The sequence below is a fragment of the Nothoprocta perdicaria genome, unplaced genomic scaffold (genome assembly GCF_003342845.1).
Source record: "Nothoprocta perdicaria isolate Ctin4 unplaced genomic scaffold, notPer1 scaffold_307, whole genome shotgun sequence".
NCBI lineage: Eukaryota > Metazoa > Chordata > Aves > Tinamiformes > Tinamidae > Nothoprocta > Nothoprocta perdicaria.
In genome coordinates this window covers 433,597-458,954 of record NW_020455541.1, presented here as the reverse complement: position 1 = coordinate 458,954, position 25,358 = coordinate 433,597, and the positions used below count along the sequence as shown (strand labels likewise).

Below are 25,358 nucleotides of genomic sequence, written 5' to 3'. Positions count from 1 at the left end.
AAACCTAGTATCATTTGTGATTGCCATCATTGATATGAAGGGGAAAAGTGAGGCTAACTCTGATCAATCAGTCATCTCTCTAGRTCCAGACAGGGGCACAGCTCCACCGTGAGGTGGATTCTGACCTAGCACCCTTTAGTCACCCTTTAGTTCACGTCTGGCTTTGCTCCAAGACAAGATACAGTTGAAGATCAGGCATAAAATCTGTTTGCCTAACTCTGAGCTTCCACAAGTTCGACATTCAGTCTACCTAAACAATTATTTCTCAAACTGCTTTTCCTCTTATCCTGGAACCTTAGCTYACCACAGCTGGAGGTGTCCCTGACACTTTCCTGCAGGAGCAATCGCGAATGAGTGCCTATGTCCCCAAGAAGTCACTGACGGGAGACTTGATTGATATGTAACCTACTGTACTGGTGTGATATCTGATGAGTTTTAGGAAATAAGACTTTTGCCTTTCAATACAACTCATATGGGGGAAAGWTCTCATCTTCTTCATTGGCTGTGTACCTACAAGCACAGGCCACAAAACACATATCAGATTTGAATTAGTCCTCTCCAGTATGACATATGATGATTTATACCTACCTTCTGTTTTGAATCTTTTTTTTTTCCTCTTCTATATGAGAATCATCTCTCCTCTCCCAAGTTTCTTCAACATTTTCACGTGTTGGATGTCGTCTGTTTATTCCAGAGAACTCAAGGACTTGTTGGGCCTGGGTYGCTAAAGTCTGCACATTCATTCAGTTCTGCAGGAAATCAGTCATGGTCTCTGCTACATTCCAGCCCAGTACCTAGGAATGTTTAGATAAGGTATTTAGGGCTAGCCATGTTTTGCCTTTACATTTCATACATCAGAGTTCATATTCTTTTCACCATTTCTCTATTCAATCATACCCCAGACTTCTAAAAATACATTCTCAGATTCCAAGAGTTTCCTTTACACTGTTATTGAATTATGTAGACCTCTCCAACATTTACTTTTAACATAGTTGTGTCTATCAGAGGACATTCTCACTAGCACTTTGCTAACCAGGGCAGGGAGAAACCAAGAGCCCCCTGATCACCATCAGGGAGAAGTGTATTCCCACCTCACCAAGTTGCACATGGGATTTGTGAAGATGAATTGTAGCAGGGCAATAGCAGCGCCCTCAGTGCTGCACCATCTTGGGGTAGTTGCTCTTGACTGCCTCTATAACATCCTAAAACTTCGGGGCAGGCACTCCTCACAGCACAGCTTGGAGGGGTTTYTGTTTGTTTGTTTTCTTCTTGCAGTATTGTTGATTTAAATTATACATTATTCGTATTAGCATTTCCACATTTTCCAGTCCTTTATAGCCCATGGCAGAAGCTGACTAGTAATCAAAGCTGTCTGTTATCTGAGGAGTCAATAAAAGGCTTATTAGGGGGAAGTCTACTGTAAAAGAAGTGGTTGCCAGATCAAACTATTCTTGTTAGTATATGACCTTGCATTAACTATTTATAACGCAACATCATTTTCTGGTAACTCTTAACATACCTGGAAAGGTGGAAGCAAGATGTTTTTCTGAAGAAGATCCTAGAGAAAAACAAAATTCCAAGAAACTCTCATCAGATGAATACTAAGAACTTGTAATCTCATCAAAACTTTTGAAAGATTCTTAAGATCATAAAAAAAAAAAGCTGTTTATATTTTTGCCTGTTGAATAAAGAAAGTAAGCGTTTTCAGAAGCTGAATAAGTAGATTTTCAGTGTGGGAAATGTCAGTTATAAAGAAATGTTTGCACCACCAGAAACCACTTCCCACCTGTAAAGACTTCCACAGTAAATGAATCAAATGATTTCACACAGAAACAGAAAAGCCTTAAGAGCTTGCAGAAATTAAGCATATTACAGAAAAACATGCATAATTTGGTAAATAAGATCACATACAAACCCGTGAACACAAGAAACTTGAAGCCACTGCCTTGGAACATCCTGCTCAATGCTCCTCATGATCTTCACTGGTGTGTGCTTTTATTTCCTAGTGCAAAACAAAAGCAAAACAYCACCATGAAAATGAAGCATTTTGAATAAACTCACCTCAGACATTTAATATTGCAACAAATCACTCTGGCCAAGCAATTAAAAGAGAGCGGGTATCCCAAACAGATCTCTAATACATATTTCCTGCAGTAGCCACAAGGGGCCGGTGCAGCTCAGCTACCTGCTCCCCAAGACCTGCAGCCTCTGGAGAACAAACTGCCCTGCTCCTTGTAGCGATGGCTCCACACACAACATTGCACTTACCTACAAAAACATCACTTTGTTTAAAAAAAATAATTAAAAAATACTTAAAATAGTGCTAGCGTACTGCACTGAAGGCTCCCAGGAATTACAAAGCTTTGCCATATTCAGCAAGCAAAAGAGCTTCATGCCCAAGGCTGGGCTGAAATAATAAAATAAAATAAAATAAAATAAAATAAAATAAAATAAAATAAAATAAAATAAAATAAAATAAAATAAAATAAAATAAAATAAAATAAAATAAAATAAAATAAAATAAAATAAAATAAAATAACCCCTCCTAGGCCTATGGGCACGAGGGGTGTGAAGAGATCCCAGGTGAGGTGGGCAGGGCCAAGATCAGTGAGTGCTCTTAAGCAGCTGAATAGGACACAGTTCTTGGTGTTCATGATGCAGCATGAAGTTGCGAATGAGGTGTAGCACTTTGGAGTGGGCTGTAATGTRCTGTGCTGGGAGCTGCACACCTGACTCACTGGGCTTTTGGTTTTTGTTGGGGAGTGGGTAGAACAAGTAAAAGAATCCAGTACCAGGAAAAGCTTTCTGTTTCTTTATTAGTTTTTCTCTTTCTTCTTCTGAAGTTGTCTTTTGTAWACGTAGTTGACTCTGAAGAATATAGACAAAGTTGCTATTCATCTTAGCTAACTTAGTTGTTCAAATGTAAATCCAAGATATAGATGGCAAAGCTAAGGTATACAGAAGGTATTGTGATCTGTGATTTCAATGTCAAGGTATTTTAGTATTTTTTTTCTGAGGCTTTTACCATTTTTTTTTTTCTGTAGCTTGATGTAATAAATGAACATATAAAGTCTGTGGCAACTCCTGCAGTCCTGCTCAAGTGGCTGCTGTGGAAGTGCAGCTTCCAGGTGCTCTGGAAGAGGGCCATTTGGCTCCTTGTTCATATGCCTTCAATAACACTAGGCTATTTTATGCTCACATACTGTTCCCCTTTCTCTAATATCTTTTACATAAAACTGCAAGCCTGAAATTGCTATCATTCCTGCACCTGTTAAAACCTGTGCCTTCTGCATAGACCTGAAGGAGGATACTGTGCAGCTCCAGATACGAAAGGACTCTTATTTCTCTCACTTTTTTTAATCACCTTAACTTTCTCTTCCTTGAACACTGCTTTTGGTGGGCAACAGCCCCCAGTTTCCCAAGGGGGTGGTTGCTTTCGGTGAGTATGACACCTGCTGCCAAAATCTCTGCAGAAGTCTGGATAAYGCAGTCCCAGCGACCAAACCCTCATCCCTGCTGTGCAACACGTTCAGATTCTTGGCTTGTTGAGACACGTATGCTGGCTAGAAACAAGGTATCACCTGCAGGGCTGAGAATGACAGTTTCAGATGGATCAAATTCCAGACTTGCAGGCACACCCTCTGAACAACTGCACAAGGAAGAGTGTTCACAGAATTTACGGGTCTTTTAAACAGCTATTGGCTTGTTTGTGCTGCTGTGCACAGCAGCATGCCAAGTTCATAGTCTAAATCAGGCAATGATTTTATAAACACCTTTGCTTCAGGGGCTTTTCTTTTTTACCTGGATTTCTTTTTTCCAAAACACTTTTAGACCATAAATCTGTTCAGATAGGTGCAATGACGAGATCAAATTTTAGCCTCATAAATTCCCATGAAACCTAGCAGAAGTTGCGTGCGTGAGACCAAGCCCTGAGAGAGAATTTAGCCCTTTAGAGCTTGGAGAGATGGTCGTTTCATCCAACGCCGTTGAAATGCCACCGCCTCTGCCGTGGAGCTGACATGTAGCTGCCCCGCGCAGTACACAGCCCTCATTGTGCTCCAGGACTCAGAAGGGTTGTGCGTTTGGTTGTCCGAATGAGAAGGAAGAGTAGAATATGATCAGAAATGTGGTCTGGAAGAGCCAACGGGATGAGAACACTATGAAACTGTAAGTATATTAATGTATTTACTTTTGCAGAGGATGCTTGAGAGCAGAACTCCTCCCAAAGGGGGTGGTTTGGTAGCTGGGTATAAAAAGAGCATCCTGAACAAACAGGAGAGTTTCAGAACAAGCTGTTGCAGCCTGTGGGGTGACCTGCAGCAAGAAGTTTCCTTGAACCTGAGCAATGTCCCAGTGTTATGATAGGTGAYAGAGGCTGGCGATTCACAGGACGAACTGAGGAGTAAAGAAGCTCTTCCAATAGCCAGAAACAAGTTAAAACCTCACTGAGTTGAGCCCCATCTGTTTTGCTCCACACTATCTCCTTTGTGCTGCCCTGTGCAATTTTCAAGGGCAGCTAAAATATACAGACACTTAAAGATCAACTCTTTTAATGTCTGTTAAGGTATTTTATATTATATGGAAAGGATAAAATCAGTTCCCAACCAGGACAAGTTTTGCAGTGTGCTGATACTGGTTTAAGTGTTCAGTATTCGTTATGGAAGCATTTCCAAGTCTCAGCTTTTGCTTTTTCCATGCTGGCTTCGGGACAGCTTGCCACAGCACTTAGCTTGTGCAAAGCAGCACACAGTGAAGAGCTGTGCAGCACAGAGAGCCGCTGGGAGACAGGCTGAAGCCCGTGGGCAGCGTGCAGCACCCATGGGCTTGGGGGCGGCCAGGCTGCCGTGGCYGCGCGCTCCCGCCCTCCCCGCGGCTCTCGGCAGCCTTGTTTCRTGACTGCGCTGCCCCAGCTGTGCAACGCTGCTCTTCATGCTATCCCTCTGCAGCCTGAAACACCGTGTTCAGCTGAGCGTTTCATCAGCTGCCTGTGTTGGATTGCTGCTTTGCCAGGGTTTGGGCATTGTCTAAATAGGAAACACTCTGGTGGGTGGCAGCTCTTGAACAAACTGGGAAAATAGGTGTTGGAATAAATGAGGAGGAATATGTGCCTTGATGCTCTTCGTATTGTTTACCTGGGTACCTGATATGTGATGACACTACAGTAGCCGAGCTCTTTCCTGGTGTGCATAGACACATAGCTTCCTATGACGGTCAGAAATGTTACTTCAGTTCCACAAGTGRGGAATGAAGGCAGTCCGCATCCCCCTTCTCCTTACAGTTTTCTTGAAGTTTATGAATTCTAGGAATGCCTGAGAGCATAGACTCCTTCTGTTAGTCACATCCACTGGGTGCCTCTAAGCAGAGGACTGTACAAAGAGTTATGCTTGCCTTGGGCAAGTACCAACAAAACATCGTCTAGAAAGCTCGGGCACTTTTTATTAATGACTCAAGTGTTTAACCAGATGATGACAAGGGGTATTTGCATAAATGCTCTTCAACTCATGTCCCACCTAGCACTGAACGAATTAAATATGGAGGTGTTTGTTTTAAAATTATGACTCAGTGTCGATGGTTAATAAACAGGAATATGTTTCTGAATATTTATCTCAGCACTTACCTTTTAGTTATATAATATGTAACGGTGACAATCCTGATATTAAATTGTGCAGTTCACTCAAAATGTGTGTTTTTACAACTATGACTTGCTGTTTATTTACAAAAAATAGGCTGCTAAGATTTGCCAGACACTTTTATATACAGAGAGCATCTCAGGACCTGGAACTGTGTGAGGGAGTAGATGAAATTCTATGGAAAAAGAGGATATCTTTCAAGATCTGGCAAGTAGGGTAGTGAGCACTTACCCCATGCRAACATCCTTCCCTGGATCTCCCTGAGGTTAGTAATAGGCAGGCATGTTCACCTGGCTCAGGACAGTGCTGCACACAGCCCRTGAGAGAGATGTTTATCATTCATTAGGCAGTGCTGTGTATTTTGTCTCCTTCCTAAATTTTGAGAAAAATCTCATTTGCATCGTGTTTTATAAATTTARCTAGTACTAATTATTAATAAACATTCTTTTTAAGGTTTGTGCCTTTATATTGTTACTCCTAAATGGATATTGAGCACACAGACAGTTGTTTCTTCTCAGAGTACGTAGAAGATATGTCAGTGATTTAAAATATGTTGGAATCATGGTTATTGATAACGTTTGCTTTATAATAAGGACAAGTGGGACACAGTAGRAGCCCCTCTCAAATACTCCCAAACTTTGTCAAAGCAAATGGTTCAGTTTGTACATAGACCTAAAGGCAAGTATAGAAGTAACAGAATAAATAACTAGTTATTTTGTAATGACAGTTCGAACCGCGGTAAGGTAGATGCCCCTTTACAAGAATGATAGGGATAGTTTCAAGTAGAAATTCAGATCTGAACCTCAGACTTCCTCAATTTTAGGGGCTATAGATCTGGCAGGACCCTCTGATTAGGGAGGAGACTAGACAGGTAGACAGGAGAAATGGAGGAGAAAATAGCAGGTAGCCAACCTAGTAATAAGATATAACTCCCTTGAGAGAAATAATTAAATAAAAGCTCCCTTGAATATTGGAAATAGGAATCAGCTGCCACAGCCACGTGACCCTCAAGTGAGCATTACAGAGGAGTGACCATATGGGTAAGAGCATCCTGAAGCAGGGATRGATGGAGGTTTGTTGCTTTGTGATTTGGTGGGAAATGTGCTGGCTCTCAAGCCCATGTCCAAGAAGGAAGATGCCTTAAAGGATTCCTGTCTTCAAGGCAGGAAACATGCAAATACAAAAGGACACGCAACTGAGAGATTTGGGGAAGGAAGTAAATAGACTTGATTTGGGAAAAGCATATTTTGCACCAAAGGTGGCAACTGAGAGAGGTCTGAATTTGAAGATCTTCTGCAAGTACAGAAAGGGCAGCCTAGAAGCGCTCTGCAAGTTGGCAGTGTGTGGTGCGGTTGGGACCCAGCTCCTGCTTTGGTGCCCCTGGTTAGAGGGGAAGCTCAATGGCCATAGCCCTCTTCTACAGGCCAGTGCTATCTGGTCCTGCTCTGTCTTTCAGAGCTTCAGGCCATGAAAATACTGCTGTGGCTTTAGAAACCTCTGTAGTTCTATGTGGATGATTTGATGAGGTATAATCAGTGCAAACCCACGATGCCTGGCTACTAGGGGGTTCAGTCTGCTAGGCAGGATTTACCCTTCCAGTGGTGACTCACAGGGGCCTGATACTTCCCAAGGACTTTCTACTCAGGGAAAGATCAAGGCAGGGGAAGTGCCATCTCCATAAGAGGAGTGGAAAGTGTAGTCCTCAGCACCTAAATGACCACAGAATTCAGCTCTGTGCCTTTTCCACTTGTTCTGTGAATCCTTTGGGAGGTCACAAGTTCCTCATGTGGTGTGTGAGGGGTAACTGTAGCATGTCAAGGATGGGAGAGAGTTACAGTGGATGCAGCCGCTTTACATGTTAAGCAAAGCTAATGAGCTGTTTCTTTGTGCTTTTTCTGGGCCATGCTTATCAGCTGTGTCTAAAAAAACCGATTGCAGTGCACAGGTGTTTATGTTGGTACTTTAGCGGGATAACTGAAAACTATGTTGCTAAAGAATAATTGGTGTTTTGCAGTTTGTCCAATGCTTTGAATCCCTTGCTTGGTCGCTCATAGCCATCTTCCTAGTCACTGTTGCAGTACAAAGGAACGAAGTTGTGGAGTGATTGCTTGGCATCTTATGTGAGCTTCACATCTTGTCAGCTGAGGCTTTGGGTTGATCTTTGTCTTGTTGTATCTGTCTCACWGCAAGGAGAAATTTTCCTGTTTGAAGTTGATGGTTGTCAGGAGTTGTCCAGGCACAGCTATTGGCAAACACTGCTTGGGTTTTTTTTTCTTGGTAAAGACCGGAGAGACCTGCTGTGAGCCTCTGTGTACAGGGTTATGCAGCTAAAACATCATTCCTACCAAGTCTAGCAGGCCTGGATGATCATTGCCATGGCCAGCCTGTTTTGCTTTGCTTTGCTTGGTTTGTTTCTCCACTATAAAAAGCGAAGTGGAATCTATGAGGGATTTCCCTAATTTTTAGTAGTTCTTGTGGTTTTAATGATAAGCTTGCTAATGGCTTGAGGACAAGTCGTGAAACAGCTCCAACTGCTGATTATTTATTGACTTAGTTACTTGAATATTTATCTTGCAAGAAGGAGCTCGGAGCATACCTTGGCCTTTAAAGACTGGGGCATTGCAACATTCCCTGCAAGTTCCATGGGAATCATGGTTGACCTTTCTTTTAAGGATTGAAATAATACAGCCAAGTTGTGACTTTTGCATTTCCAGGGCCTATAAGTTGCCCTGGAAAGAAGATGAACGATGCTGCCCTTAAAAAAGAAAATATACAATGCTTGCTTTGCACGGGGCYAGTTCTGTTGCTATGAAAGGAAGAGGAGTGCTCGCTCCTTTTAAGTCACGACAGACCCTAGCATTTCTCTGCTTTGTGCTCCTAAAGCCGCCTTTCTGTTATGTACTAAGTATTCCTGCCTGCACTGAGTAATCTCTGTCAAGTAWCATAAGTTAATGTTGTTAGACTTTAACTGAAATGAGATCAGAGCTAGACCRTAGGTAGGAGTTGTTCAAGCATGGAAATGAAAACTGGAAACAAACCCAAGCCACATTCACCAAGCCAATGTAGAAATCAGCCAGCTTGATTTAACTAGAAATTAGAATTATATTCCTTTATTACTTTTCTTTTTTTTTACTGCTTTATTAAATTATTCTCTTAGTGGAATATTGTTGCATGAATCCTGATTAAGTAATTGAAGCAGAAGGATTTCAAATCTCTTCCATAGACTTAGGTATATTGCTAAACTTAAATGAGATAGTACAGTGTTGGTATGTGGGACTAAACTTACCTAACAAACCTATTACATGCTAGTCCTAGTGTGAGGTAATGACCTGGTCTTTGTTTGGAAGACTTGTCAAAAATCTCCTAGCTCTTACTGTAATTGTCTGCCAGGGAGGGTACTTGTCTGAAATAGGCGGCTGCAACCTCAGCTGCGTTCCCAGGTTCCAGGTAGGCCTTGTCCTGTATTCTCTTCTGGCTGTCTAACCCAGGAGTGTCAGGCAAAATGCTTATGTGTCTGAAGTTATGACAGTAATGACCAGACCTCTGGATTGAAACAGCTCTGGAAGTTATTTGATTGATGTTATCTGTACAGAAGAGATGGATCTTGGAGAGAAGCTCCAAGCTCGCAAGAACATGAAGCTTCTATGTTACTGTGAATTGAGCCAAAAACTCCTTTATTAATTGCTGTATCTTGAAAGCTTTCCCCCCGTTGAGCATGCTAATGCAGCCCGTCGTGGAAGATTGTTCTGGTGCAGAGCTAGAAACTACAGTATGAATTGCAGTTCCAGATATGCAATATACTTTATGTGTTCACATACATCTGTACATTGCATATATGGCTGTGAGCCAGGCTTTGGAGAGGAATACTGCAGCATGGTGTGAGCTGGGAGTGAATAGGAGCAGGGATGACCGGAGCCTAGTTCCTGTAAACTGCTGCAAAGCAGAAGTTACTTGTTACCAAGCCCAGYGCAGTGGGACCAGTATATAAAGGCCAACTGCAGCTCAGTGTTTTTCATGCTCTTCTCTCTGTGGTTCAGCATGGTTCTGTTCCAGCCATGATCCCATGGATTAATTCTCAGTAAAACTGACCTAGCATTCAATAGCATCACTGTGTGGTTCCTGCCCTTCAGCTTAAATAGCTGCTTATACAATTAGCTGCTGGGGATTTAAGCTGGTAGTGGTGCAGTCTATCTTCCAGACACAGCTCTTGCCTATTGAATAATATACATAAGGCTGTTATGCAGCTGAGCAATAAATTGAATAATGAATGTGATTAGGTGCTCAAGCTATGTTGTCGTGACTCTTGCTACGATGTTATGGTTTCATGTAGTCCTACTTATGCCTCACCTGATTGTGTATATTGGTTATCAGGTTAAACACTGAAGATATCTGTCCATTTTGAGAAGCAGAGAACACTCTGTCCTGTAGATTAGAAAACCAATATGAAAAGAGTTCCAACTGTACCAGTGCTTTCAGCACGGGAGGTGTTTGGGTGCACCCTGTCAGCAAATAATTACTGGGAGTCRGCGAGCGGCCTCTCATTATAACACTAGTGATTAAAGTGTTAACTGGAGCCTCCCTGTAGGTAGGTGTAACTGTGACTAAGAGAGGGCTCCTGTCCGTGGAGGCAGGAAGGTGGTAGGACAGGCTTCCCGACATGCAGCGAGCGGCTCGCGGGGAGTGGCCTGGCTCCCTGCACTCCCAGGTGAGTGAGCAGAGTGGCCAGGGAGCGAGGGCAGCGAGGCTGTCATGCCTCTCGCAGGGCTCCGGGAAAGGCGTGTGAAGCGTTGCCTCAGCCCCTCCGGCTCCGTCCCCGCGCAGGTGAGTGAAACGCAGAGCTGGAGCTGTTCTGCCAGACAAATTCCTTTYGGGTAATTGGTGTGCTGCAGGGAAGGAAAAGTGCTCTTTCAGGGAGAAATCTTCCTGAAGGAAGACCCCAAGTCCGCAGGTGGCTTGTGTGAGTCAGGCTGGTGATGGCTTTAGCTTGATACTGATCGGTGCTGCTGCTCTGAGCAAGCATGGGCATAAGCCTTGGCTGTCCTTTAGCCAGGTGCCAGTGTGGCCGTAAAGGTTACATGGTGACCTTGTCCGTTGTTAGCAGCGACAAGCTCTCCTTACTGTGCTACCTGGTGTASTTATTTCTCTTCATAATAGTGCTTAATGTATAGTGTTTGAAATGGGCTTTCTGGAGTAAGACTGGTATCAAACTCTTCTCTATACCCCCAGTTTTTGCAAGGTCAACAACCTTTGAGATCTCTTCCTTCATGCCCCTGCAAGCTAAGGGGTCGTATTCACTGTGAGATACCAACTGCTCTCTGGTGTCAGTAATCGGGTCCTGTTCTGACCTCAGAGTGGTACTGTGCTTGTTGTGCTCAAGTAGAGCTGCTACTGCTGTGTACAGCCAGCAAACATGAAGAGTTTTTCAAAATCACTAAAGGTATAGACTGTCAGTTGGGAAACACTCAAGGGTTAGAAATAAGTACTTTCCTTTTCAATATTATCTTTGCTTGGCTGGAGAGGATATCTAATGCCAAAAAAAAAATTCAAGTGACTAATTAAACCCTTCTTTTGCTGAAATTGAATTTCTTATGCAGAATACAAAMTTAATCCTTAACTCCTTTTTACAGAATATGTAATGGATTAACAAATCATAGCAGAACAAATACTTGCTGGTCTTAGGGAGAAAGTTGAATGCTGATGGGATGTGGTGACTACTGTCGAGAACTCTTGGTGCTGTCAAAAGTGTGAGCCATCTACTTTGTTGACTGCTAAGTTAATAGGCAGTTGAGGCATATCGTTGTATAAACTGAGAACACTTGCACCATCCTAACTTCTTGTATTTCTAGAAGAGCTTATAACCGCACTGAGGAATGATACACGGAGATCATTGGGGCTTTTCAGGGTCTTGGTTTTTCTTAGCACTGGCAGGAGCTCTGCAGCACTGAGCCTTAAAATACAGACTTGCCAAGAAGCAATCTAGCTACTGTGTGTGAACTGAGACTCTGCCTTGCTGCTCCTGTTTAGCTTTCTTTTGCTATATCCTTATAGCAGCCTCCCTCTACACTCATCTCTTTTTATTGTTCTGTAGATCTGCCTGGACCTTCACTCCTCCTTTGTCCCCCAGCCTCCTACATTTTCCTAGACTCTTCCTGCTGTTATTATCTGGTCTAGAAACTTTTTTTTTTTTTTTTGCTTTGTGTTTGTCTAAGTCTGTGTCTGTTCCTGTCTTGTGCTTCCACATATATCTTAGGTTGCAGTCAGCCTTCCTCCAAGTCTTGACTTTCTTTAGGATTAATTTCCCAGCCATGCAATTAGCCTAAACAAGGTGCCACTTGGAAGTCAGCTGAGTGTAAAGATCACTTCTCTCACTCTGTGGAGATCAGCTCTTTCCTTCATATGAACCGTGTTAAGGTCAAATTATATCTAAAAATATGCAGCTATGGGCAGTGAGGCATTTAGAGGGGTTGTGAGAGTAGCTGTTCTAGGTTTCAGAACAGTGACCAGGCTTTAAAACAGGCTGTTTCCTGACAACTGGAAGAGTTTAGCCTAGGTCTGGATCCAGCTATTCTGATGCCCAGGTACCTGTGTCTCTGAATCTTTCCAAACTGCTCTGGCACAGGCAATTTATTTGGCTGAAAATGGTAGTAAATGGCATAAAAGAAGATTCCTGAGTATGACTGATGGTTGTTGAACTGATGTGAGATGCTAAGAAACAGTACTGTATTGGAATGAGGCCATCTCTCCCCTACGTGCTACATCCTGTACACAAGTCACTGACAGTATTGAAGTTTCTGGGCAATTTCATAGAGCCTGAGTAAGAGACCAATGAAGTGGCACAATTCATGTCAAATGCAATCCTTTGACATTTTACTGCTTTCCATGGGATAAGGTTTTTTTCCCCTATCCATTTGATGCCACCTCTTGAGTGGAGATGAAGGTGGGGCAGTGAAGCACCATGTGTCAGTCTTGATTCTCTTTGGGTGCTGTGGTCAGTCTGCCTTTTCTCCTAACGCCCTGGGGCAGGGATGGAAGCAGCCAGGACTCCATAATTTTGCTTACTGGAGAATGCATCTCATTGGTGTGGCTTTTTGCCTGCACAATTCAGCTGAAATAACCAGACAGAGGTCTGTAAATTATATTGCTACACCGTTTTAATTACAGCCTTGTTTTGTCTTTAATATCTCTGCTTCTTTCTCTGGGCGCAGGACTTGGCCAGTGGTCAGCAATGCTCCTGGCCCTGTCCTACAGAGCTGGTTAAGGGCCATTGACTGAGCCACTATTTTGGGGGTGACCCTGGGCACCTCTCTGGCTAGAGGTAACCAGTGAATCTGTAGGTGGATTTCAGCCTTAGTGCTAGTGGAATGCGTAAACTCTTGGGGAAGTTGTTTTTTTAAAACTACTCAGGATTTAAGGTACTGTGATATGGCCGATGCGAATGGTTTATGGTTTTTGTAGTAGAAGAGAGAAAATTTGGGGCATTGAGAAGGTTAAATACAGAATAGCCYAAGTAAAGGACAGTCAGAAGTGCCTAGTTTGTAAGAAGGAACCAGATTCACTTGCAAACTATGCTATCATTCCTTTAGTCTGCTGTTCAGTCTTTTTTGGTGACTTAAAGGAACATAATTTTGTTTTGTTTAGTTTCATCTCTTCTGAATAAATGAAGAAGGCGGTTATGAAAGCCCAGCACTTACCTTCTGTTTCCATCAATGAGGAGAAGTGTATAACCAGGTAAGCTCCTACATGGGGACACTTAGTTACTTTGCCCAATTCCAGGTATTCCATTTGCTCAATTGTCTAGCGAGCCCAAGTACTGTGTCCCTAGGCATAACAGCCCATAATAGCCAGGGACACATGCCCAGTGCTCAGCTGAGAAATACACATGGACTCCCCCAGATTAGAGCTGCTGCTGAGGGTGTTGGGGGCTCAGTTGTGTTGACCCCTCGAGGGGGTGCTGGATGTTAAAGCTCTCATTGCTAAAGAAGCTGGTGGAGGTGCAGTAAATGCTGACTTCAGAGATGTTGCCAGCAAGTTCTTTGAGTCATTTAGCCTTGACKTTCTGTTATGCTATTGGGCAATTGTCCCAGAGGGGCGTGATGAGGAACAGCGCTTCAATGCAGCTGGGACATGGATTTTGTGACCATGTAAATCTGAGGAGGTGAACGTGGGCCTCCTTTCAAGGGCAAGCTATGGATCTTTTGAGTGTGAACACGTTATGCTGAGGCTGATTTTGGAACTAGTGAGCTGCTATGTGTATTACTCCTTCCTGGGGCAAAGAAAAAGCTCGAGACAATGATTTACTTTGCTAAGGTCTCTCTAGTGCACAAGGACAAGCAAGTCAGTGAGCGGCTGTGCAACTTCTCCCTCAGGGCTTTAATGGCCTGCATGGCTTGTCACCGTCTGTTGCACTAATGCAAGACTGAAACCTGAAGGGTTTGTTTATGCAAACTTCATTGAACATTGATGGGAAGTCTTGCCAGGCATGGCAAGAAACTTAAAAAAAAAATAAATAAAAATTCAAGGCCTGCCATGTTGAAAGGAGGTTAAATGGTAACGGTCTCAGAGATAACCTTTGCCACACGGCTTAGGTGCTTTTGGCCTGTGATTCATCTTTTGTTTTCTTATTTTTTAATTGATGTGGCAACCAAAATGGGTGAAGAGTAATAGATGGGTCCCGTTATCAGACCCAGTCCTTATGTACTTCTTAATCTATCTTCAAGCAACAGACCTCCTAGCTTTCCACCTGGAAGATACTGCCAACAGCTGTTGGGGACATAACTGCAGAAGATACTAGGTTACTGAGTATAAGATGGCTTAAATTTTATGCATCTCACATGCAGGGTGGCAAGACCTATCACTGGATATGTCCACCTTAGAATATGGACCTCATACTTGCACGGAAGTCTGCAGCTGGGTGTGGGTCATGCCCATGTGCTCTGCCTTTGGTAGGCTAATCTCAACGTGGTCCCTGGTAGTACATGGCAAGGAGCAGTGGGAAGACATTGCAGCACAGTGGGAACCGAGGTTTGCTCCAGCCGGAATTACAGAGGTTACAATGCAGGTGGCTTGAAGTCCAAGTTGAAAAGGCTGCTTTGGAGCCCAACCTTCTGTTGACAAAGTCACTTGGAAATAGGTTGCAGGATGTATAATGAGCTGTTAAAGTCAATAGATTAAATCCAGAGTGCTTTGAAGGGAATGCTGTTAATCTTATGGAGGTCAGTGGGTAAAAGATCTTGCCCTAATCCTGCCAGCTGAATAAAAGCCTTTTATCTCTTCCCCTCTGTCCCTCCCTGTCACCAAGGGGGTGGAAAAGAAGCACTGAGCAACCTAGCAGTGCTACGTGGAGGTTGAGGTGGCGCTGACCAGCTCAAGCGCTGCGAGCTCCGCTCCTGGGTGCAGCCGTTGCAGCTTGGGTGCTCTCCTGCGCATGGTGCCAGACGTCTGCGTAAGCCTCCTTTACCCTCCCTCCAYGCCTAGGAAAGGAGCAGGTGCTTCAGGTCTTTGTCCTGTGTAGAGAAACTGCTGTGATGTGGTTCTGCTTTGTGTTTTCCACATGTTTGACTATGTGGAAAAGGGTAAGAATGAATGAGAAGTATGAGTAGAAGGCCCCCACTTGCAAAGATCTCCAAGAACGTAGACAACACAAAGGGAATGGTTAGGGTGACTGCACATGTCTTAAATGACAGAAGAGAGTATATAAAGTAGTAATAAGACAGTATGATGGAAACAGRGGAGATAATAAAACATGGACTTAAAACAAGATACTTAAAACATGTATAACAGATAATCTGCCCAAGTGTTTCAATTTTCACTATCATACTTTTTACCTAATACATCAATTACCTTTTGCATCAATTTCATGTTATTTGTCTTAAGTGAGACCCTCTGAATGTGGCTACTTGTGTTTTCACCATAGTACAGTTAGCAGTCAGCAGAGCAGCAGTTGAAGCAGCACAGGCTGATCAGAGGTGCAGTTTAGTTACACTTGTCATGCATGAAGATACCCTGTCTGCCTGCAGTGCACTGCCTGACAGGCTGACAGTCTGTTATCCCATGTGTCATTTATTGCTTCTTTCCTCAACTACAAGGCCCATATGGGCCACAGCAGTGGTGTGAGCTGGYTGCTGCACCAAGCTGTCCTGGGCTGCAGGTGCCAAGGGAGCACAGCCGGGAGCAGGGCATGGGCAGCCTCTTAGAATAGCACCGGGGCTGCCCAGGCGCTGTGGCTTTACCCAACCTGAAAGTCACAGGAGTGCAGAGCAGACCCACTGGCTGCCTAGAAATCCTGTGTTTAAAATGAAGTAAAATGATTCTTTTTCCCAGACAAAATTTCCAAAGGGATGAGCAGGCCGTGACCTGCAAACTCGGATGTACAGTAGCTCCAGTTGGGTTATTTTACAGAGTCGTAAGGTTTTGCAAGGCCATATTCTCCTTAGACTGGTTGGCAGACTTGTGAATTTATCAAGCAAGAAAGGAGGTGGATATGGTTGTCTTGGCTCTTGGAAGTTAAGCTTTATCRGGATCCCTAGCCCTTATATCTCCTTCCTGTCTCTGCAGTGTTTTCACAGCAGAACATTATGCTCCTTTTTCACTTCGTTTTATTGCAGAGGTGCTTTCTTTTTGAAATATGAGACAATGGGCATGTTTATAACTCTGGCCAAAAGTCTTTTGGCAGGTGTTCTCTTCATCTCCATCCCTTTTTCTCTGAGCAAAGACRAAGTGTAAAGCTGTTCTGTTGCAAGCACAGAGAAGCTACAATACTTTGTCTCAGCATAACATGATATTTTCATAAAAAGAATACTTAAGGAAAAATAATGTAATGAAAACAACTGGGAGAGGTGGATCTTATAACCTAAAAGAAGTCACAACATTTGTGTATGGGAGTGTTTGTTTCTGCACTCATGACTGTTAACAGAAGTCCAAAGTACAATTTGCTCTATGGCAGTGTTATTAAGGTCACATTAGAAGGAGATGAACTCATGCTCTTCATTGGCTCCTTAAAGATGCGGCTAAAAAGCAACTAAAAAGCAACCCAGAATTCCAGACAAACCTTGACTTCTGGRGGTTGTTGTCTTGATCACTAGCAAACCCATCAACAGTTGTAAGGTGTTACACAGGCCTTCAGTGCTGGGATTTCACACAGACAGAGAGCGATGATTCTTTCATTGTCATCTTTTCTTCCAGAGAGCAGCTCGCTTCTCTGCTGAAGACATATAACTCGTATTATTCTGATCAAGAAAACCTGCAGCTGTCATATAATCAGGTAAGGAATCCACACACAAAAAATGTTTGATATAAAATCATGGTATTGTAGGAAAAGCTGCAATGAGTGCTCATGTTGAATGCAGCTGGGCTACAAACTGCTGCACATCAGTGTATTAGATGTCATTTTAAGCAAAACAGACCTGACAATACACCGAAACATGCATACAGCCAAGGTTCATGAAAAGACAGCAGAAAAAGGTATCCAATGAGAGGTCTGCAGTGTGTAAGAGTGATCTCCCTGCTACCCTGCTTGCTTGTGTATCACAGAAAAGCTATMTGTCTTTGGGTCTGCTCTCAGGTACTGACTTTGGAAGGACACATCTTGGTGTCTCATGCAACTCCCAGGGTGCCATAATATTATAGCTGTAGCTGGCAACTCTAGCTGTAGCCGAAAGGGAGAGAGCTACAGATTGCTCTTGAACTGATGGCGTTATTATCGAGCACTAACCATTCCTTTTTATTTTATTTTATTTTTTTTAGCCAGAAGGCAGCAAGCCATTTATTGAAGGAATCTTGTCAATATTTTGGGGAATCCGGCATCCTATCCGATTAAAAATTCAGGATGAGAAACAGATACCTTCTTTTGTGACCCTGAAATCAACAGAGAACATTAGTTTGTTTGCCAGTAAAAGGTAATGTTTTCGTTTCTGTAAAAAGAGGGCAGGCTGATAGTGAAGGCAGCTCCCAGGAGYAGCTGCCCTGGACACGGTGTTTGTGTCTCAGGTTTTCTAAAGGCTGCAGCAGTCGCTCMCACAGTAGGAGTAAGTGCCAAGTGTAGCAGGGGCTGCTTTGGCCTTTACATGGCTTGTGCTGTGCATAAAGATGTGTGTGATAGGTCTACATCTCAGCTTAAAAACAGTGTGGTAGAGGAGCAGCCTCTCTTCTGTATTGATTCTTTCTGTGCAAGTCCTGAGATCTTGAGCAGGATTCATCTTGTTGGCTTTAAGAATGGCCAGTTTGCCCCTCGAGAGAGGTAGCAAGAGCAGCACGTTTGGCCCTTCTCCCAGGAAATCCTAGGAGGAGCAAAGCTCCCACTCGTGCACCATGACCCAGGCTCACACGCGCTCAGCAGGCAGTGGGGCACAGTGGGACCTGCCTGTGCGAACCCTAAGGGGCCCTGTGCTGGGAGGCACTGGCGTAAGGCAGGGAATACAGCGCTAGGAGGTCTCTGCCTCTGGTGGGGCTTCTGCTTSGCAAAATTTTTAGGGGAGAATGAATACTAGCTTGGTCCACATTACATCCATGGTAGAAAGCACTGTAAAAGCACACGGATCAGCTGCGCTTTCAGGGCACTACCTATGAGATTGTCTACGTGCATTGCACACATCTGCATCCTGATGGGTTTGCCAGACATGTACAAGTAACTCAAGGTGCCTAGGTTGTTTCCTTTCCTATTTCTGATGTTGTTTTTCAGGTGCTGCTGGTGAACTTGGGGTTGTATTGACCRGGTGAATATTACAGATTCATCTGTAATACAGAAACTAAGCCCATGTTTACCCTGAATGATTTCCTCCTAAACYGTACATTTAAGAGCTTTTTATCTTCCTTACCTATTGTCTTGGATTGTATGTGGCATATGAGTGATTTAGGGATTGAATTCCATAGCCACCGCAGCTGCGCAGCTCCAGCAACGTTAGGGGCAATCTTCCTATCTCTTGCTATGGAAATAACCAAAGGGCAGGAATCAGCCAAGCATTTGCACAAGAGGCTGGTCTTGGTCACTTTGTGTACGCTGAACRGGGCTGCTGGTGCTGGGTACGTGGCCTGCAGGCCACGGGCCGTTCTGGCAGGTAAAGTTTTGCTCTGCCTTTTATTTTGTGAAAAATACACTGCTGGCAACAGATTTGAATCTTAAAGTAAACATTAATTCATGATCACAGAATTAGGAAACTGCCCAGACATGCTTTAAGGTATGCAGAGCAGCTTAACTCTTTGATCTTAAACGAACGTTTCAAACGCATGGCGAAAGCTGAGATAGACATTGGGTGTTTTTGCTGAAGTTGGCTGAATGCTATTTTAAGTATATACAGACCTAAAATATATTTTTCTGTAAACTGATTTATCTACTGTTCTTGGATCAAATAGTAACTGGGCAGAGAATTTTTTGCTGATGAATTTATTCAGTAAATGACAGAAATAACATGTTAAAATTGGATCTAAAAACTGAGGCATTTATTTCAGACCAGAGCAGGCTGGATTGAATCCCTGTTCTACGGATTTGGTTGGGATAGCACCAAGGGCAGAGCAGCAATTTAATAGCTCATGTACAGCAGAAATGTCTCCTGTGAATATTTAGACTACAAAATTAAGGGAGAGAGTGCGGGATCTATATTTTTTTTCTCTTTATGATATCTTTCTGCCTCACCTGTGATCATTTTTGAACTTGGCTATAGAATAGAGGAAGAATTGCTTTAAATAATTTAAGAGGATTCCTGCTTAAACCTTCAATAGGCGCTACATAGGAGCATGGGCTGCCTTTACTATCTCTAGTCATATCATATTTTGTTTGCTATAGTTTTATAGTTTTAGTTTTACAGTTTTAGTTCATGAGCTAGAATTTGTGGCTTTATATACCACATGGAAGTCTGTAATCATGTTGTGTAAAGCTTTGAAGGGGGATTGGAATGTGTTGYATGAATCCTGGCTATGGAATAAATGGAATTCACTGTGCTAATCAAGAATCATCAACCCTGGTATTTCAGGGGGATGACGCGCTGGGGAGAATTTGATAATCTACATCATATTAGTGGGGAGACACTGAAATCTGCAGAAGAGAAGTTAAACGTGGAGAAAAGTAAGTCCTGTTCTTGCATTCACCAAAAGCCCCTTTGCCTTGTTATTGTGCAGAAATCATTTGATGCAGTGAGCCTTCCCTGGGGCAAAGGGGGACCTTTGTACTCCTGGGCTGAGTATCTGTACCAGGCTAGTGAAATACGGCAGCAGAAAGGCTGGCGTGTAGCAGGGCAGCAGTGCCAGCGCTGCATGGGTAGCTTTCTGGGTGGCCCACGCTTACGGGTGCTTGCAGCTGAAGATGCTGAAACCACAGTCTGTTCAAAAATGAACTGTTGCCTGTGGCAGCTGCAGCTCTTGGATGCCCATAGGCAGGTCCTGCTTGTACCTGCCTCCCCCACCCTGGTCCCTCAACTGAGACCCCTTGTCCTGAGGTAGCATTGGCAAGGAGGGCCCAGCAGCCGTGCAACATGCTGACGCAGTTTCATTTTTGTCCAGGTTATTCATGTTATGAAAGCAGCACTCTGCAGTCCAAGAGCGAGCAGGAACATGACTCTGCTACCCTGCCCAGAGCCCTGAGTGACGCCACAGTGGTGAGAAAGAGGACCAAGTTCCCCATGATCGCACGAACAGAAGTGGAAACTCACAGGTTTTCTATTAATGGACACTTCTACAACTATGAGGTGTGGAAATTCACCTGTTTGTGCTTGTGTTCCGTCACCTGGAGTTGGGTCCTGGGGCAGATGGAAATCTCCAGAGAGTTTTAGGACCTCTCCTGGAGGCCATGTAGCCAAGGGAAGGTGTCCCCTCTGCACAGCCTGACTGGGTCTTTGTCCCTGAGCCATGGGCTCTGCCCCCAGGGTTTGGCTGTGTGGGGTCCCGTCAGAAAGGCAGCTGCTGGTGCAAGGCACAGGGCAGCTGTGTGACAGTGGTGGCTGTGGCTGTGCTGATTCCTCCGTGAAAGGTCAGTTCCCTTTTCCTGAGCAAACCTGCTAGCCCTTCTCTTTATGGCAGCACCAGCTCCACCGCTGACTGCTTCCTTTATCCCAGATGACTGCTGTGTTTTAACTCCTTTGCACAAGGCTGTTGAGTACAGGAGTCCTCATATTCTCATGTTCACACCATGATCTTATTTCTAGACATCAGTTTTCACTCCAGCTTTTGGATCAGAAACCAAAATTCGAATAAACAGCCGTATGAGAACACGGGAAGTGGTAGAGCAGCTGCTTCGAAAGTTTAAGGTGAGTTTAAGTGCAGTGGCGAGGGCAGCTGCTCTCCAGACAAGTTAGCTTTAGCTGTAACCCAGTGTGCTGTGAGAAAGAATGTGAAAGACTGGAAGGGTCTTGCACAGGACACCATTAGTCCCTGCTAGAGCTACTGGACTCTAGGAAACATATATGAAATATATAGATTACAGAGAATAAATACCAATTCATAGGAGAGAAGAAAGCTGCTCCAAATCGAGCCTTTCTCAGCACAGAGAGGGCGTTTGGCTAATGCACATGCTCATGCCTCCCTCTAGTGACAGGCACTGGGCATCATGCTCCTCTGAAAACCAAAGGAATTCTACTTTCATGTAGTCCACGTGCTTGGGCTAAATTAGACTAGGTCTGGGCACTATGAAGGTCTACAAAACTGGAGTTAAAAATAATGCTTGAGCAATGCTCTAGTGCCTGGAATTACTTTTCTTGTTATGTACTCTCGTCAGTTAATATGGTATATTTCTGTCCAAATATAGCTAGTTTGGTTTATTTGAAATATTTTGTTCTGCTTAAGCTACATAGAGAATTATCAAAATGTAAAATAATAAGTAATTTATAGATGTTGCTATTGCACAATGACCTGATGCAGACAGTAAGAGTATATGGTGAAATAATAAAAGGAGAACTTCTATGAATAGTAACCTAATGGAAGGCATTACTGAGACTGTTGTAGAGACTCAGCTACAARTAAGTGTTCAGAATGACTGCTGTTTTCCAGATGTGCTCATGCAGGCTAGTGCATGGGAAGAGTTCCCACATTTTTGTCTTAATGCCAATATTCTGACTGTCATCTAGGAGAGTTCTTAGAACTTTTTAAGGAAACAAGACTCTAAGGATGTGGTTTTCTAAGATGATTTGTTGCACTTTTGGGAAATAATATGGTAAGTTTTGTAATCATGGCATTTAGTATAGGGACAATGAAAATGGCAGCCTGGTTTGATAACTTATTTAAACATAGTGTACGGTCAATCTTCTGTAGAGGAGTCTCAACCTCAGATGTTGTTTTGGGCTTCTGAATATGTTGACTTTCTGCTGACAGCAAAATGGTAGGGAAGCATCTCTGTCACTCTGAATTGACTTTGTTTTTTGTGTTTAACAGATAGAGAACAGTCCCCATGAATTTGCCCTTTATATTATCCATGCATCAGGAGGTAAGGCAGACAGTGCTGTAGGATGCTGTACATGTGCGGGGACAGCTCACCTAGGGGTGAGGGGATGAGCTGCTAGCATGTGTCCCTACCCTGACGCCCTGGGTGCAGGGTGAGACTGCTGCCTTTGCGGAGACACGTAGAGATGGAAGCTGCTCTGCTGGAGAGGGAAACTAGAATAATTGTTTCCTGGGCGCTTTCTCCTCCGGAGTCCTGCAGGCACGGTTGGCTCACTCAAATGGGCCTTAGTTTTTCCTGCAAGTCAAGGCTTGGAAATGCTGTTTAACTTCTGTTCTGTACAGCCTCACGGAGTTGATGGCAGGCACCAGGCAGTGGTTTGTACTGTTTTCCTGAAGGCAGTGGTATAAGGTTCTTAAAGTGCTAAGAGATGCCTAGAGTGGCTTTGAAATGCTAGCTGGATAACCACATTTCCTAAACATAGGCCACTTAGACTTTACTCCTTTTTTTTTTTTTCTTTTGTTTTGCATCCCAGAAAAGAAACAGCTGAGGAGTGGAGACATCCCCTTACTGCACAGGCTCTTACAGGGGCCTTCAGAGAAGATTGCCCAGTTTTTTCTCATGGACAGGGATGCAGAGGAGGTCAGCAGTGATGTACGTACACCACCAGGATCATCATTCTCATGGTTTTACCCTGTTAGCCTGCTCATTGATGTGCATTTCTCGTCTTCACAACAGGTTGCTCAATATATTCAGTTTCATCTTCCCTTTTTGGAATCAATTCTGCATAGATTGAATGAAGAAGAAGAACAGGAGATTCAGCAGACAATTGCAAAGTAAATAGGAGTAAAATTAGTGGGGTCACTGTCAGTCTAGGAGAATGACAGTTATGGGTTGGCTCAAGAGGTGAATGCATTTCTGTAGCAGGGATAAATTGTGCTGTACTATGAATTCTTACCCTAAACTTTGTGGGTTTAAAATCATCCTTATAGCCTGCATCCCCAGATCAGCTGTCCTTCCTAAAGATTTCAGAATAAATGCTGGGTTGTCTATGACATTTGATAATGGCTTGCAGGAATAATCCAATGGTGAGGGAGCCTGACGCTCAATGCTGTTCAACTTCGTCTTCGGAGCGTTAGACTATTTTCTGAGCATGTGTTTGCTGTGATCTATTTCCCTGGAGGGTATAAATGCACTGGAGATTGTGGTGATACTTAAGTAGCATAGCCTTTTATCTAGACAAGTAAGAAATCTTTAATACCACTTTAAAATTTGTATTCTGATTAATGGCTTGGGTTCCTCTGATAGCAGCTTGACATACACAACAGGTACAACGGCCCTTTAGAAACACACCACTAGTCCTAAACCTATGGAAGAGCTGAGGTCAAAAGCAATGCCAGTCCATGACAGCTGAGGAGCTGTTATGAAACAACCATCTGATAATCAGTTGGCAGTTACCAATTCTCTATCAGAAAAGCTTTCATTAAAGCATTTTTCACTCATTCAATTAGCATGTTAAAAAATGGTAGAAATTTAGAGAGGTTCTGTGTTACTAAATGCATCCTCTCTCTCTCTGTCTCAGATACCTTAAAGAGAAGAGTATAATATGTCAGCACCTTCGTAGTCGAGCTGTCAAGAAAACGGAGACTACTGTTTGACATGCCTGGCCTATTGTGGATACTACCCATGACCTGTGCCAAAAACCAGTCGGTATATTGTCTTGATCTTGAAAATATGATGAATGTGCCATAACTGAAAAACACTTACAGCATATAGGTGTTTAAATTCCTAAAGTTTCTTTGGTTTAGGCGAGTGAGACTGAACCTACTCCATTACAGTTCTGGAATACAAGTTGTAACCACCTTCAAAGATGTGTGAAACCCTTTAAATGACAAATGCTGAGTCCAACTCAAAGTTCAGCAAGGAAACATTCATGTGACAAGTGCAAGTCTTGGAAACCTACTCATTGCCAAACCATTAGCAGAAGTGTTGCATAAAAGAGAAATGTTGCAATGACCAATGTCTTAAACATGCCAAAAAAAAAAAAAAAAGGAAAAGAAAGTACATTTATTTTCTTAGAGAAATATTGAATGTATTTAGAAAAAAAGCTTTTTAGTAGATTGAAGTGACAAAGGATATTTAGGTACCTAAGACTGCAGTCAAGCTTTTCATTTAACTTGAAAAACATGCACACAAGCAAGGTGCCTGAAGTCCTGCTGCTTATAGATTGGTTCTTACCTCTCATTTAAGCCTACATCTACCACTTGAATAACAGAAATGGAAAATCTTCTGCTTTGTAGCTACTAAGCTCTTAACGTAACAGTGAATTTCTCTCAAATGCCTCTCAAACTGCAAGGTAGGAGTTCTCGTGCAATATTGCTGCATCTGCCTGATTGGTTTCGGGATGGTGACACCTCAGCAAAGTTCTTTGGTTGAAACGTAAGTGACAACTTGCTGCTCTGTGTGTTGTGTATTTGAGGAGTGAAGGGACAAGCGTTGGGTATGAAAGGCCAAAGGATGTAAACTTACAGCAATGAAGGGGCACACAGGGCCAGGCTGGCTTTCTTCCCCAAAGAGGCACTTTTTGGGGCCCCAGCACACACAGTGCACAGAATTTTTTGTTCCTCTCTGTTCAAATCCTGCCAAGCAGGAAAGCTCAAGTTGCGGAGATGTAAATAAATTGAAAGCCATACACAAACTGCCACCCTGTACTGGTTTGTTTTTCTTATGTGGTACCTGTGTTCTTCCTCTGCTGTCACTTCCTTATGCAGAAGACACAGGATAAACACTGTGTGAGGGAGGGAATCACAGTGTGCAGCAAGTCTGGCTTAGAAATTATATGGAATAAATGAGATAAGGTGTGGGGGAGACACTCCCTTTGAGATAGCGTTATTTGGATGGTAAGTAAAGAATGAAAATGAAATACTCAATTGAAAGGATCATGCTCAGGGTAGGTGGTTTATTTTAATGTGTACCTGTTGTAAGATGGTTTATTTTAATGTGTACCTGTTGTAATCTTACCCATGAAGGTGATTTACAGCAGTGGAGGGCAGAGGGGGGAACGTTAAATAATCCAGCTGTCAGAATGCATGGTATTAACTAACAGTGGCCTGAGAGGTGCAAATGTCAATTCCTTAAAATAACAAAAGCATGTAAGTGTCATGGAAATTTCACAAGGGAACCGCTCAAATATTTATTTGCCAAGTTTCAGGAGACAAGGAACTCTACTTAACATTAGACTTGCAGGGAAAAGTCAAATTTTAAAAAGCCTGAAGTATTCTTCAGTTGACTTCAGAGCATTGCTCTTACCCAAAGCCAGGCTTTTTTGCTTGCATAGAATTTCTGTGTAAGAATTTTAAGTTTATGCA

General features: G+C 43.2%; 1 protein-coding gene across 1 annotated transcript; it reads left to right on the top strand.

The window, feature by feature from the left end:
* The first annotated feature begins 6,611 nt into the window (after window positions 1-6,611).
* On the top strand, window positions 6,612-23,920 carry RASSF6 (Ras association domain family member 6). Its single transcript, XM_026042549.1, has 11 exons — window positions 6,612-6,670; window positions 13,269-13,358; window positions 16,812-16,890; window positions 17,373-17,524; window positions 19,595-19,686; window positions 20,121-20,305; window positions 20,762-20,863; window positions 21,984-22,035; window positions 22,526-22,644; window positions 22,729-22,826; window positions 23,573-23,920. The coding sequence occupies exons 2-11, from the start codon at window positions 13,288-13,290 to the stop codon at window positions 23,646-23,648; spliced, it is 1,026 nt and encodes a 341-aa protein (XP_025898334.1). The 5' UTR covers window positions 6,612-6,670; window positions 13,269-13,287; the 3' UTR covers window positions 23,649-23,920.
* The last annotated feature ends 1,438 nt before the right edge of the window (window positions 23,921-25,358 follow it).

Coding starts and splice junctions, on each gene's coding strand:
- RASSF6 (XM_026042549.1), top strand. CDS start 13,288: ATGAAGAAGGCGGTTATGAAAGCCCAGCACTTACCTTCTGTTTCCATC. Junction 16,891..17,372: donor TGCAGCTGTCATATAATCAG/GTAAGGAATCCA, acceptor TATTTTTTTTAG/CCAGAAGGCAGCAAGCCATT. Junction 20,864..21,983: donor AGCTGCTTCGAAAGTTTAAG/GTGAGTTTAAGT, acceptor TGTGTTTAACAG/ATAGAGAACAGTCCCCATGA.